This window comes from Macaca nemestrina, chromosome 6 (genome assembly GCF_043159975.1).
Source record: "Macaca nemestrina isolate mMacNem1 chromosome 6, mMacNem.hap1, whole genome shotgun sequence".
NCBI classification, from domain to species: domain Eukaryota; kingdom Metazoa; phylum Chordata; class Mammalia; order Primates; family Cercopithecidae; genus Macaca; species Macaca nemestrina.
Window position 1 is genome coordinate 65234227 of NC_092130.1, and position 11820 is coordinate 65246046.

Genomic DNA, 11820 nt, shown 5'->3' on the forward strand with positions numbered 1-11820 from the left:
TTTGTCTTGTTAAAAGTTTAAAACTCTGAAGGATTAACTGCAACCCCTTTTTCAAATCTGTACCTGAATCTGATTTATTATGACTACCTTATTTTTTCAAAGATATTTGTCGTCACTTAAAATGCTGTTTGTATTTCATACACTATACTGTGTTTCCAAAATGTATACTTGAATAGTATATATATACAAATATATTTTTGCTTACTTGTGAGTCCTAGGTCCTCCCTCCCTTTGGATCCCAAAGTGGTTGCTGGAAAGGTGAGGTTGAGGGTGGGTAATCCTGGGTTATACCATTGTATAGCAAGGAAACAGATGGATGAGAATGGGATAGTAGTCACCTAGCTTCTGGCTAATGGATCTTCCCCTCGCTTTTTGCTACATGCATTTTTTTTTTTTTTTTTGAAAGCTATCTTTCAAAAAAAGAAAAAGGATATGGGGTAGGGGGTTTACTATTTGTGTTATTTTGTTACTTTTTTTTAAAATTTTAAAATGTATTTAGGATAACTTTCCAGAACTCATGATGGCTGCATAACGTTCAGTTGTATAAATGCAGCATACACAGACATGCTTATACATTGGGGAATAAGGAGAGGAGAGAGACTTCTGATTCTTATTCATGTCCTTCTCTGTGATTTGACATAAAAGTGTGTGTGTAGCTTTTATAGCATATTGTTCTTAGCATATGATTCCAGCAGTTAAGCTTAGGAATTGGCTCTATAGAAAGGACTATGCATATGAACAAAGATTTAGCTTTTAATCATTTTATTTTTAGTGAAAAACCAGAAACCTGTTTCCAAAACTCAACAGTTAAATGTTGATATACATAGTAGTATACCATTGAGGGGGAAAATACTGGCAGGATCTATACAAAAAGGTTATAGTAAAATCTTTTAATGTGTATTTTTTAGTTTCTGATTTCCTTACAAAACTATGTATCATGATTGTATTCAGAAAAATTAATTTGCTTTGCAACTCTACAGAATAAAATATGAAAAGAAATGATATAATATTCATTGAGAGGCCGAGCACCGGTGGCTTACGCCTGTAATCCCAGTACTTTGGGAGGCCAAGGTGGGCAGATCACAAGGTCAGGAGATCGAGACCATCCTGGCTAATGTGGTGAAACCCCATCTGTACTAAAAACTCAAAAAATTAGTAGGGCGTGGTGGCACGTACCTGTAATCCGAGCTACTTGGGAGACTGAGGCAGGAAAATCACTTGAACCTGGGAGGCGGAGGCTGGAGTGAGCTGAGATCATGCCACTGCACTCCAGCCTGGACAACAGAGCAAGACTCTGTCTCAAAAAAAAAAAAAAAAAATTCGTTGAGAATTTGATATTCTTACCAGACTTATATTTTAAAAATATTAAAATAATAGTTTGTTTAGGGAAGGACATAGGTAAAAAAAATTTCAAGTCATGGGCTATTATTCAGTAGGTAGAAGGCATGTGTTTAAAAAAAATTTACTTGTGGCTTTGAGTCAGTTTTCTTTTTTATTATTTCTCCTTTCAGTTATAAGTATAGATATACCTTTTAAATATAAAATATATTAAAAATTTTAATATATTTAATTTTGTGCTTTCTTATAGTATTATAAATTTAGAAAATTATTGGACAGTATAGAAATCAGTAAATAGCCAGGCGCGGTGGCTCACGCCTGTAATCCCAGCACTTTGGGAGGCTGAGGTGGGCAGATCACGAGGTCAGGAGATCGAGACCATCCTGGCTAACACGGTGAAACCCCGTCTCTACTAAAAATACAAAAAATTAGCTGGGCGTCGTGGCGGGAGCCTGTAGTCCCACCTACTCAGGAGGCTGAGGCAGGAGAATGGCATGAACCTGGGAGGTGGAGCTTGCAGTGAGCCGAGATCGTGCCACTGCATTTCTGCCTGGGAGATAGTGAGACTCCGTCTGGAAAAAAAAAAAAAATCAGTAAATATTGTTTATATGTTATTTTTTGAGGAAAAACACTGGTTTTCAAATGTCACTATTTTAATGTTGTTTTCTATTTCATAATTCTTTCAGGCATCGATGTGCCAGAGATCAATGAGGAACAGAGCAAAGTTTATAACAATGCCTTGATAAATTGGCACCATCCAGAAAAGGATAAAGCTGATAGCTATGTTCTTGAATATCGGAAAATCAATAGAGAAGATGAAATGTCATGGAATGAGATAGAAGTGTGTGGAACAAGTAAAATAATTCAAGACTTGGAAAACAGTAGTACCTATGCTTTCAGAGTAAGAGCTTACAAGGGTTCAATCTGTAGTCCTTGTAGCAGAGAATTGATTCTTCATACTCCTCCAGCCCCAGGTATGGTGACTATCAGGAATAAAAGAAGCATAGAGTTGCACGAGACCTTGATGAAATAAACTAGTCAATATCTCCATGTAGACCTGCATTGAAACAGCTCTTGTTTTTAAAAGACTCCAGAAAAGTAGCTTCTGTCCCAACTGGGATTTAGAAATGAACTGAGTACTCGAATTTTACCTTGTAGGCTGAGAACGGGATTAGGTTTTAACTGATATCAGATAGAGAAAAACATGGAAGAAATTCGGGTGAGCAGAGCTGTTAAGCTGGGATTAAAATAACATAAATGGTACTTTGAAAGTTTTAAATACATAATTCTGTATTTTTGGTTAGTTTATGGAAATCTCTAAAGCACAAGATCTAGGTAGGTATTTTTAAAATTTATTGGTGTAATATCCTAAAATATAATTTTGATTTAACCTAATTCTGATTTGTCTGGATTTTTTATCTAACTTGGCAATTCTCAGCTAATAGGGATGGAAGCCGTATATTAGAACCACATGAATAGCTTTTCCTCCCGCGCTAAAAGCTCCTCATGCCCAGTCTTCGCCCCCTCCCTTCCCAAGTTAAAAACCACTGATACTACATATAGAGCGCCTAAAGATTTTTATAGAATGAGAATGACTTTAAAGGTTCATTGATGTTCACTATGATGTCTCCATGAACAAGGGATATTTAGAACCAAAGTTGTGCTCAGCCTGGTTAGCAGGAACACATTTTCCCCTTTCAGTCGCTGCCTTACAGATACCTTTAATTGGATTTTAGGTCCACTGCTCCCTGCCTGTTTTTAGTGTCTTATGTACCCATATTTTCTGCACTCTCCCCTTTCTTCCTTTTTTCTTCAAAATAGAAAAGCACAATTTGTTTTTCATGCACTTTGTGGCTTTTGAAAAATTGGAATACAAACTTACATAAGATTGGCTAAAATTATATTTCTTAAATTTTAATAAAATCCAATAGAGAGTTTTGGGATGAATTCGCAAGTATTAAGTATTTTATGGTTTATGCTATTTCTGCTTCCTTTTCTAGTCTTTCTGCCTGAAAGTGGTAGAAAAACCTGGACATAATCGCTGTTTTCAGTCACATAGTGGAGGGGGAGGGAGGAGAGGAAGTGTTAAGGGTTGTCTTCCTTTTTATGAGAGAAGATACATGACTAGGGTGACCCTTTACATTTATTTTGCAAACTGGGAGACTTTTGAGATTGAGAGCCAGCACAAATAAGCATGCCAGGAAAATAGGCATTAGCAGGAAGAATGGTCGGCTCACATCTTGGTAATGGTTGTAGTTTTCTAGCAGCCTTTTTTTTTTTGGAAGTGGAGTCTGGTGGCTCTGTCACCCAAGCTGGAGTGCAGTGGCACCATCTCAGCTCACTAGCTCACTGCAACCTCTGTCTCCTGGGTTCAAGCTATTCTTCCGCCTCAGCCTCCTGAGTAGTAGCTGGGGTTACGGACGCAGGCCAGCATGCTTGGCTAATTTTTGTATTTTTAGTAAAGCCAGGTTTCACCATGTTGGCCAGGCTGGTCTCAAACTCCTAACCTCAAGTGATCCGCCCACCTCGACCTCCCAAAGTACTGGCATTGTAGGTGTGAGCCACCACGCCCAGCTGCTAGCAGCCTGTTTAAAAATATATATATAGAGAGAGAGAGAGATGGGGTCTCACTGTGTTGTCTATACTGGCCTCAAACTCCTGAACTCAAGCAATCCTCCTGCCTCCCATGTAGCTAGGACTAAAGGTGTGCACAATGATGCCTGGAGGTCATTTTTTAAAATTGGGATGTAATAAAGATAAAATGTATCATCTTAACAGTTTTTAAGTATACAGCTCATTGGCATTAAGTACATTTACAGTATTGTTCAACTATCACCACTTGTATCTCCTTACTTCATTATTCTAAACTGAAACCCTATACCCATTAAACAGTTACTCCTGTTTCCCCTCTCCCCAGAGGCTGGTAACTTCGATTCTAATTTCTGTCTCTATGAATGTGCCTATTCTAGGTATCTCATATAACTGGAATAATGCAATATCTGTCCTTTTACATCTGGCTTATTCGTCCATGTTGTAGCATGTATCCAAATTCATCCATGTTGTAGCACATATCCAAATTTATCCATACATGTTGTAGCATGTATCCAAATGTATGTATCCACATTTATCCATGTTGTAGCATGTATCCAAATATTTCCTTTTTAAGGCTGGATAATATTCCATTGTATGTATATACCACATTTTCTTTATTCATCTGTTGATGGAATTTTGGTTGTTTCCCCATTGGCTAGCAGCCAATGTTATGCTTAATATATTTGAGTCAATATAGACTTATGGAAGTAGTATCCTCATTCTGTAGATGAAGAAATTAAAGTTTGGATCAAACTCTAGTTAAATGCTTGAGCAGGATTCAAACCCAGGTCTCTCTCAACCCAAAAGCTATGTTTTTGTTTTTGGTTTTTTTTTACACTCTCCCATGTTTCTTATGTCTGCCATGTTGGTTGATACAGAAAAAGCTTTATTAAAATAGCTAAAGTGTCCCAAATTAACAAAACTTATGATAAGAAAATATAGAGTTATTTATGAAAATATACAACTCTTTATTTTTTATCTTTAATAAATATAAAAGAACAAATTCAGTAGTGTGAAATACCTGATAGATTTGCTATTTCTATTCCAAAGAGCTGTTTTTATAAATTTTCACATGAATTAAAAATATTTTCATCTGCTTTTTGAGATTTCTGAAGATTTTTAGGTAGAGAATATACTGGGTAGGATATATGGCGAAGTTGGGTTTGGTTTGTCATAGTTGTCTGGTGTAGTGTGACACCTCCTTCCCGCTTCCCGTCTCTCTTCAGTAATTTCTGTAAGAAAACCTATCAGATTTAACAAACTAGAGCAATGATAATTTTTAGCCTGATATTAATTTTAAGCTCTATTTAGTTTTCAGCTTCCTCTTTGATGAAAAATGTGGCTATAATAATGAACATCTCCTGCTGAACTTGAAGAGAGACCGTGTAGAGAGTAGAGCTGGATTTAATCTTCTGCTTGCTGCAGAACGCATCCAAGTGGGTTATTACACAAGCTTAGACTACATCATTGGAGATACTGGCATTACAAAAGGAAAACACTTCTGGGCCTTCCGTGTGGAACCGTATTCATACCTGGTAAAAGTGGGAGTTGCTTCTAGCGATAAACTACAAGAATGGCTCCGTTCTCCCCGGGATGCAGTTAGTCCAAGGTAGGTTTTTGTATTGATCTAGAACTTGATAATTTTTTGAAAGTAAGCCTGAAAATAGATTTGGCTTTATTACATTTGGAGTATACATTTCTTATTTCTTAGATTCTAGTATTTTGGCTGTGGCTTGATTGAGAAAAGGAGCCGGGTGTTCTTGTAATCACACATTGAATAAGGAGAGTTAGCAGTTACATTTTAATATCATGAGGAAATCTGTTTTGGATATCTCTTGATTATGATATAGCTTCACAGTTTTAAATTTTGAAAGTCTTTTGCATTTTACCTAAATTATGTGATAAAAATTACCCAGGTGTATAATACAATGCCTCTAATTGTCATACTTCACAATTAAGTTGTTCTTTTCTTATGGGACACAGTTTCTTTAAACTTTCCCTTAAGTCCTTTTCAAAACTGGGTCGTGGTAGACATATTTCCACAGCAAAGACTTCCAGTTTCTTAAGAGATTGACTAATGAAGATTGTGCAGTTTAGTTGTTTTAGATGGAGTAAGGTCAACTAGCTTTGAAAAATAATTTTTGACCACTCATGTGAACAGTATCCCAGCTTAACAATCCGAATGATAGGAAAAGCTTTTTGCAGAAAGGTGAAAAATTTATATAATGCTGAAAATTGTAACAGTAAAACATAGTGGCATGTCCACTTGATAGAAAATTTGTATTAATGTTTAAAAAGTTCATAACATGAGAAAGATTAGAAGTGGAGAAACCTAATAAACATTGTTGATGCAGTATTATCCAAAATATATAAAAAGCAACATAGGCATATTGAAAAAAATGGGGAACATGTTTCAAAATATTCTATACGTTTTTATTGTTTGATAAAGGCGAAAAAGCTTCATAATCTTTGTTTGCCTCATACATCCATGTTGAAATTCCAACCAGGAAATAGAGTTCTTGGGACGAGAATGAAACATGCTTTTTTCTCTTGCATTATTTTACAGTGCTCGTATATTTCACTTAGCTTGGTAATTCCTTGGTTTAGGGCATACATCTTATCTTTGTATTTTGGTTTTTTTCTTTTCTTTTTTTTTTTTTTTCTTTTGAGACGGAGTTTTGCTCTTGTTGCCCAGGCTGGAGTGCAGTAGCGCGATTTTAGCTCACCGCAACCTCCGCCTCTTGGGTTCAAGCGATTTTCCTGCCTCAGCCTCCCAAATAGCTGGGATTATAGGCATGCACCACCACACCCAGCTAATTTTTTGTATTTTTAGTAGAGACGGGATTTCTCCACGTTGGTCAGGCTAGTCTTGATCTCCCAACCTTAGGTGATCCACCTGCCTCGGCCTCCCAAAGTGCTGGGATTACAGGCGTGAGCCACCGTGCCCAGCCTGTATTTTCTTATACAGTTATATGTTAGCTTAGCAACAGGAATATGTTCTGAGAAATACAATGCAAGGCAATTTCATTGTTGCGAGAACATCATAGAGTGTTCTTACGCAAACTTAGATGGAATAGTCTGCTACACACTTAAGCTATATGGAATAGTCTTTTGGTCCTGGAATACAAACCTATACAGCATGTACTGTAATACTGTAGGCAATTTTAATACAACGGTAAGTATTTGTATATCTAAACATAGAAAAGGTACAGTAAAAATAAGTTATAAAAGATAAAAAATTGTATGCTTGTGTAGGGCACTTACCACGAATGGAGCTTGCAGGACTGGAAGTTCTCTGGGTGCATCCATGAGTGAATTTGAAGGCCTAGGACATTGCTGCACACCACTGTAAACTTTATAAACACACTCTACACTTAGGCTGCACTAAATTTATTTAAATATATTCTTCTTTAAGAAATTAACCTTAGCTTTATAAACTTTCAATTAACAAAAATTTTTTTAACTCTCTTGTAGGCACACTTAGCTTAAAACACTAACACATTGTACATCTATATACATTTTTTATACATCTATATACAATTTTTTTTTTTTTTGAGATGGAGTTTTGCTTTTGTTGCCCAGACTGGAGTGCAATGGTGTGATCTCAGCTCACCACAACCTCCACCTCCCGGGTTCAAGCAATTCTCCTGCCTCAGCCTCCCGACTAGCTGGGATTACAGGCATGCACCAACACGCCCAGCTAATTTTGTATTTTTAGTAGAGATGAGGTTTCCCTGTGTCAGTCAGGCTGGTCCTGACCTCAGGTGATCACCCTCCTCAGCCTCCCAAAGTGCTGGATTACAGACATGAGCTACCACGCCTGGCCCAAAAAAAATTTTTATAGCCTTGTTCTACAAGTTTTTTTTTAATTTTTAAAATTTTTAACATTTTAAGCATTTTTGTTAAAAATGAAGACACAAACATAATAGCCTATCCAGGGTCAAGATCATCAATATTGCTGTCTTCCACTTCTACGTCTTGTCCCACTGGAAGGTCTTCAGGGGCAGTAACATGCATGGAGCTGTCATTCCTAGGATAAGAGTGCCGCCTTCTGGAAAACCTCCTAAAGGGCCTGCCTGAGGCTGTTTTACAGTTAACATTTTTTTTAATAAATAGAAGGAGTAAATCTACAATAACAATAAAAACATTGTATAATAAACACATGAGCCAGTAACGGTCACTTATGAAATATTGCATAATGTACATAATTGTATGTGTTACACTTTTGTTTAACAACTGGAAGCACAGGTTTGTTTATAACAGTATCACCACAAACATGTAACGGGTTATACTACAGCCTTACAGTGGCTACCACGTCACTAAGCTATAGGAATTTATTTATTTATTTGTTTATTTATTTATTTAAGACAAGGTCTTGCTGTGTCGCCAAGACTGCAGTGCAGTGGCACTATCTCGATCCACTGCAGCTTCCACTTCCTGGGTTCAAGTGATTCTTGTGCCTCAGCCTCCCGAGTAGCAAGCATACACCACTATGCCTGGCTAATTTTTGTATTTTTAGTAGAGATAGGGTTTTGCCATGTTGACCAGGTTGGTCTCGAACTCCTGGCCTCAAGTGGTGCACCTGCCTTGGCCTCCCAGAGTGCTGGGATTACAGGCATGAGCCACTGCGCCCAACTGAAATATTTTAGTTTCATTATAATCTTATGGGACCACTGTGGTATATGAGGTCTGTTGTTGACTGAAATGTTATGTGGTGCATGATTGTATATGATTCTGTGCTATAACATTTGACCAGTTCCTTGACTGCCCGCTGCTCCCTCACTTTTTGGAAGGCTAAATGATTTTCTAGGGTTTCACTTGTGTATGTAACTAAAGCAGTGTTTAATGACAGGGAATTTGGGGCTGAGTCTGTGGTATAATTCTAAATTGCAATGTGTCATTTTTATGTTTTCGATTTTGTTTTAATAGAAAGCTTTTGATGTAAAAATTATTTTAACTTTATATCAGTGTATATTATCCTGTGAAAATGTTTTGAAGATACTTAGATCTATGGTTGAAGATACAGATACTTTGTGTATTGTGTTTCAGATATGAGCAAGACAGTGGGCATGACAGTGGAAGTGAGGATGCCTGTTTTGATTCTTCACAACCGTTTACCTTAGTTACTATAGGCATGAAGAAATTTTTTATACCCAAGTCACCTACTTCTTCTAATGAACCTGAAAATAGAGTTCTTCCTATGCCAACAAGTATTGGGATTTTCCTTGACTATGATAAAGGCAAAGTAAGTTTCTATGATATGGATCACATGAAATGCCTTTATGAGCGCCAAGTGGACTGTTCACATACACTGTATCCAGCATTTGCATTAATGGGCAGTGGAGGAATTCAGCTTGAAGAACCCATCACAGCAAAATATTTGGAATACCAAGAAGACATGTAGTTGAAACATCTGATGTGACTCAGGACAAAAACTGTGAACAAAGCAATGCCTTAGCGTTAACCTTCGTAACTAATTACATATCACTGAGTGTTCTGTCACCACACTTGTGTTTGAGTATGATTCTTCTTGAAATACAGAAAATCTAAACAGTCTTGTGTCTTCCATGTCATTGTTCTGCCTTTCACAAATGATGAAAGTGAAGATGTTCTTTCCAAATTAATACTGAAATGGTTAGCTTTTACTTTATGTACAGGATATCTAATTTATTTCTGTCAGCTGGTGTCGCTGACACTTTCCTGATGGTGGGGAGGATACAAAAGTATTTATTATGCTTCTCTTGTGTTTGATTTTTCATTTTTATATCATGTTTATGTCCTAAGAGAAGATATTTTTTAAATGCCTTATGGATAGGAATTAGTACTAAGCAATGTGTCTTGTTTTCAATAGGAAAACAAAGCTCTAGATAGGTAAAAAGAAAAACACCATAAAAATGGTAGTATATTTAAGTGGAAAATTGTGTATTTTAAAGTGTGTAACTATTAAAAGTATATTGCCTGGAAAAGGAATACTACTGTTTTGTTAAGACCACAAACTGTATTGTTAAGGACACTTTAAGAGTCTGCTTAGCTGTAACACTCATTTACCAGCATGGGTAGTAAGCATGGTTTCTTGCAGAAAACACAAAGTTCTCACCTAACACATTAAACTTCTCACTTTATATACTTTTTTCAAAGAAATTTATCTTCAGTTTTTCTTCTGTGAAAATATTTGTTCTTATATCAAAGAATTATTTTTCAGATATATTGGTAAAGATGGACTGATATTAAAGTCATATTTATTCTTTTACCCCCTTACTGTGTTTTGTGATTTTCATTTTTGGCCCAATTATTACATATCAGGTTTTCCTGGTTTATATTTACATGTTTGAAAAGTTCATTATATATTTTAGTAGCGTTACATATATTATAAATTTTTATAACATTGTTCACTTATGTGGCATTTTCTGTTTCTCATTGGTAATAAGCATTTCTAATATAAGCCAGTAAAAATACAAATTTAATTACTTAGAAATGATAACTAAGATCACAATGACTGTGTACCCTTTGAAATATCTTTTAATTTGAGGAATTACATTCTATCTAAATTGTGTGTTTTTGAAAGGCGTTCTTACAAGTAGGTGGTTTTTATTTAAACTACTTATTTTTTTGAAGTTAAAATGTTCAGAAACTACTGTTATGCATTGTAGCAGTAATCATTTATGGAATGCTTTTGACATGTTTTAGCAGAGTAACCAAAACTTTTGGGCCTGTTTTTTTTTGGTTGTCCTTGTTGTTATGTTTTTAATGAAAATCTGTTACTCAGGCTGGTAGCATTAAATTAGCTTTTTACCCTCAACTCAAGTAGAAAATATCATGGAGAATTTCAGTGTTTAGCAGGCTGTTAATTTCCCATCTATGAATAGCACTTTATGACGTAGGCTAAACTAAGCAAATAATGCAGTGTTATGTGGATCATTGTGCAATAAAGCTGCTAAAGTCACATTTGTGGTTAAGTTTGATACTCAAGCCTTGTACAAGCACATATCATGTAGACATTTTTAAATATGAAGCTTTAACAGGAATAGGATAGCCGTTTCAAACATTGTACAATTGTAAATAAATTGTTGTGTTTCTTTCATTTTTAATAAAAAATTAAAAAGAATTCAAGTGTAATTATTCAAATCTGCATTCCAGGAATTTTTAGTATGTTTACATGAAAAGTTGAAAGAAATTGATTATGAAAACATGATTAGCTGTACATGATAACTCAGAGCTACAGTTTTATATGAAATCATTTTGAACATTTATTAGCTTAATTTCTGTGGAAGTGATTATTAGAGAAGCTTAGCTTAAAACTTCAATTGTTGCATATATTAAATTGTTTAATATTTCTTTTCTGATACATAATAGATCAGGTTTTGACCAGATGAGCGGTCCTTTGTTCACATTCATACTCTTTGATCTGCGATTCTGGTAGTTGTGGTGGGTTGTGAATCACAATGAATCGTTACTAATGCTTGATGGGTCTTAAAGTTTTTTCTTTCAAGGCTATCCCTATGATTCTCAATAATTTAATTGTCATGTGCACAGTTGCTCTCTTGAAAATAGTAGGAGTCAGAGCTATCTCCTTTTGGGGACTGAACATAATCTGGGCCTGTTAAATCTTTTGCCACAGCCCATAATCTGATAAGGCCCTGGAAGTGTGTCTCATGTGGAAATATAATCAATTGTATTGCTACAGTATTATAGGCAAAAATACTCTTAAGAAAGAAATTATGTTCTACCAGACAAGATTTGCATTCATTTTAAAGGAGTTTTATATGCTTGTTTATGGGAATATCCTAAAATTAGAGTTTTTCTTGAGACTCTTCTGCTTTAAAAATAAACTTTAAGAAATTTCATTTTGTTAAGTTTGATTTGGAACTATTTCATTCATTTCACAAAAAG

At 35.7% G+C, this 11820-nt stretch overlaps 1 protein-coding gene across 2 annotated transcripts in view; it reads left to right on the plus strand.

The window, feature by feature from the left end:
• Nucleotides 1–9485, plus strand: part of LOC105499984 (tripartite motif containing 36) — a 55176-nt gene extending 45691 nt beyond the window's left edge. For both annotated transcript variants that reach the window (XM_011772888.3, XM_011772885.2), the window contains exons 8-10: nucleotides 2025–2312; nucleotides 5242–5539; nucleotides 8980–9485. In XM_011772888.3, the coding sequence (XP_011771190.1) occupies nucleotides 2025–2312; nucleotides 5242–5539; nucleotides 8980–9334 (941 nt within the window). In that variant the 3' untranslated portion in view covers nucleotides 9335–9485. The remainder of the gene's footprint in view (nucleotides 1–2024; nucleotides 2313–5241; nucleotides 5540–8979) is intronic.
• The last annotated feature ends 2335 nt before the right edge of the window (nucleotides 9486–11820 follow it).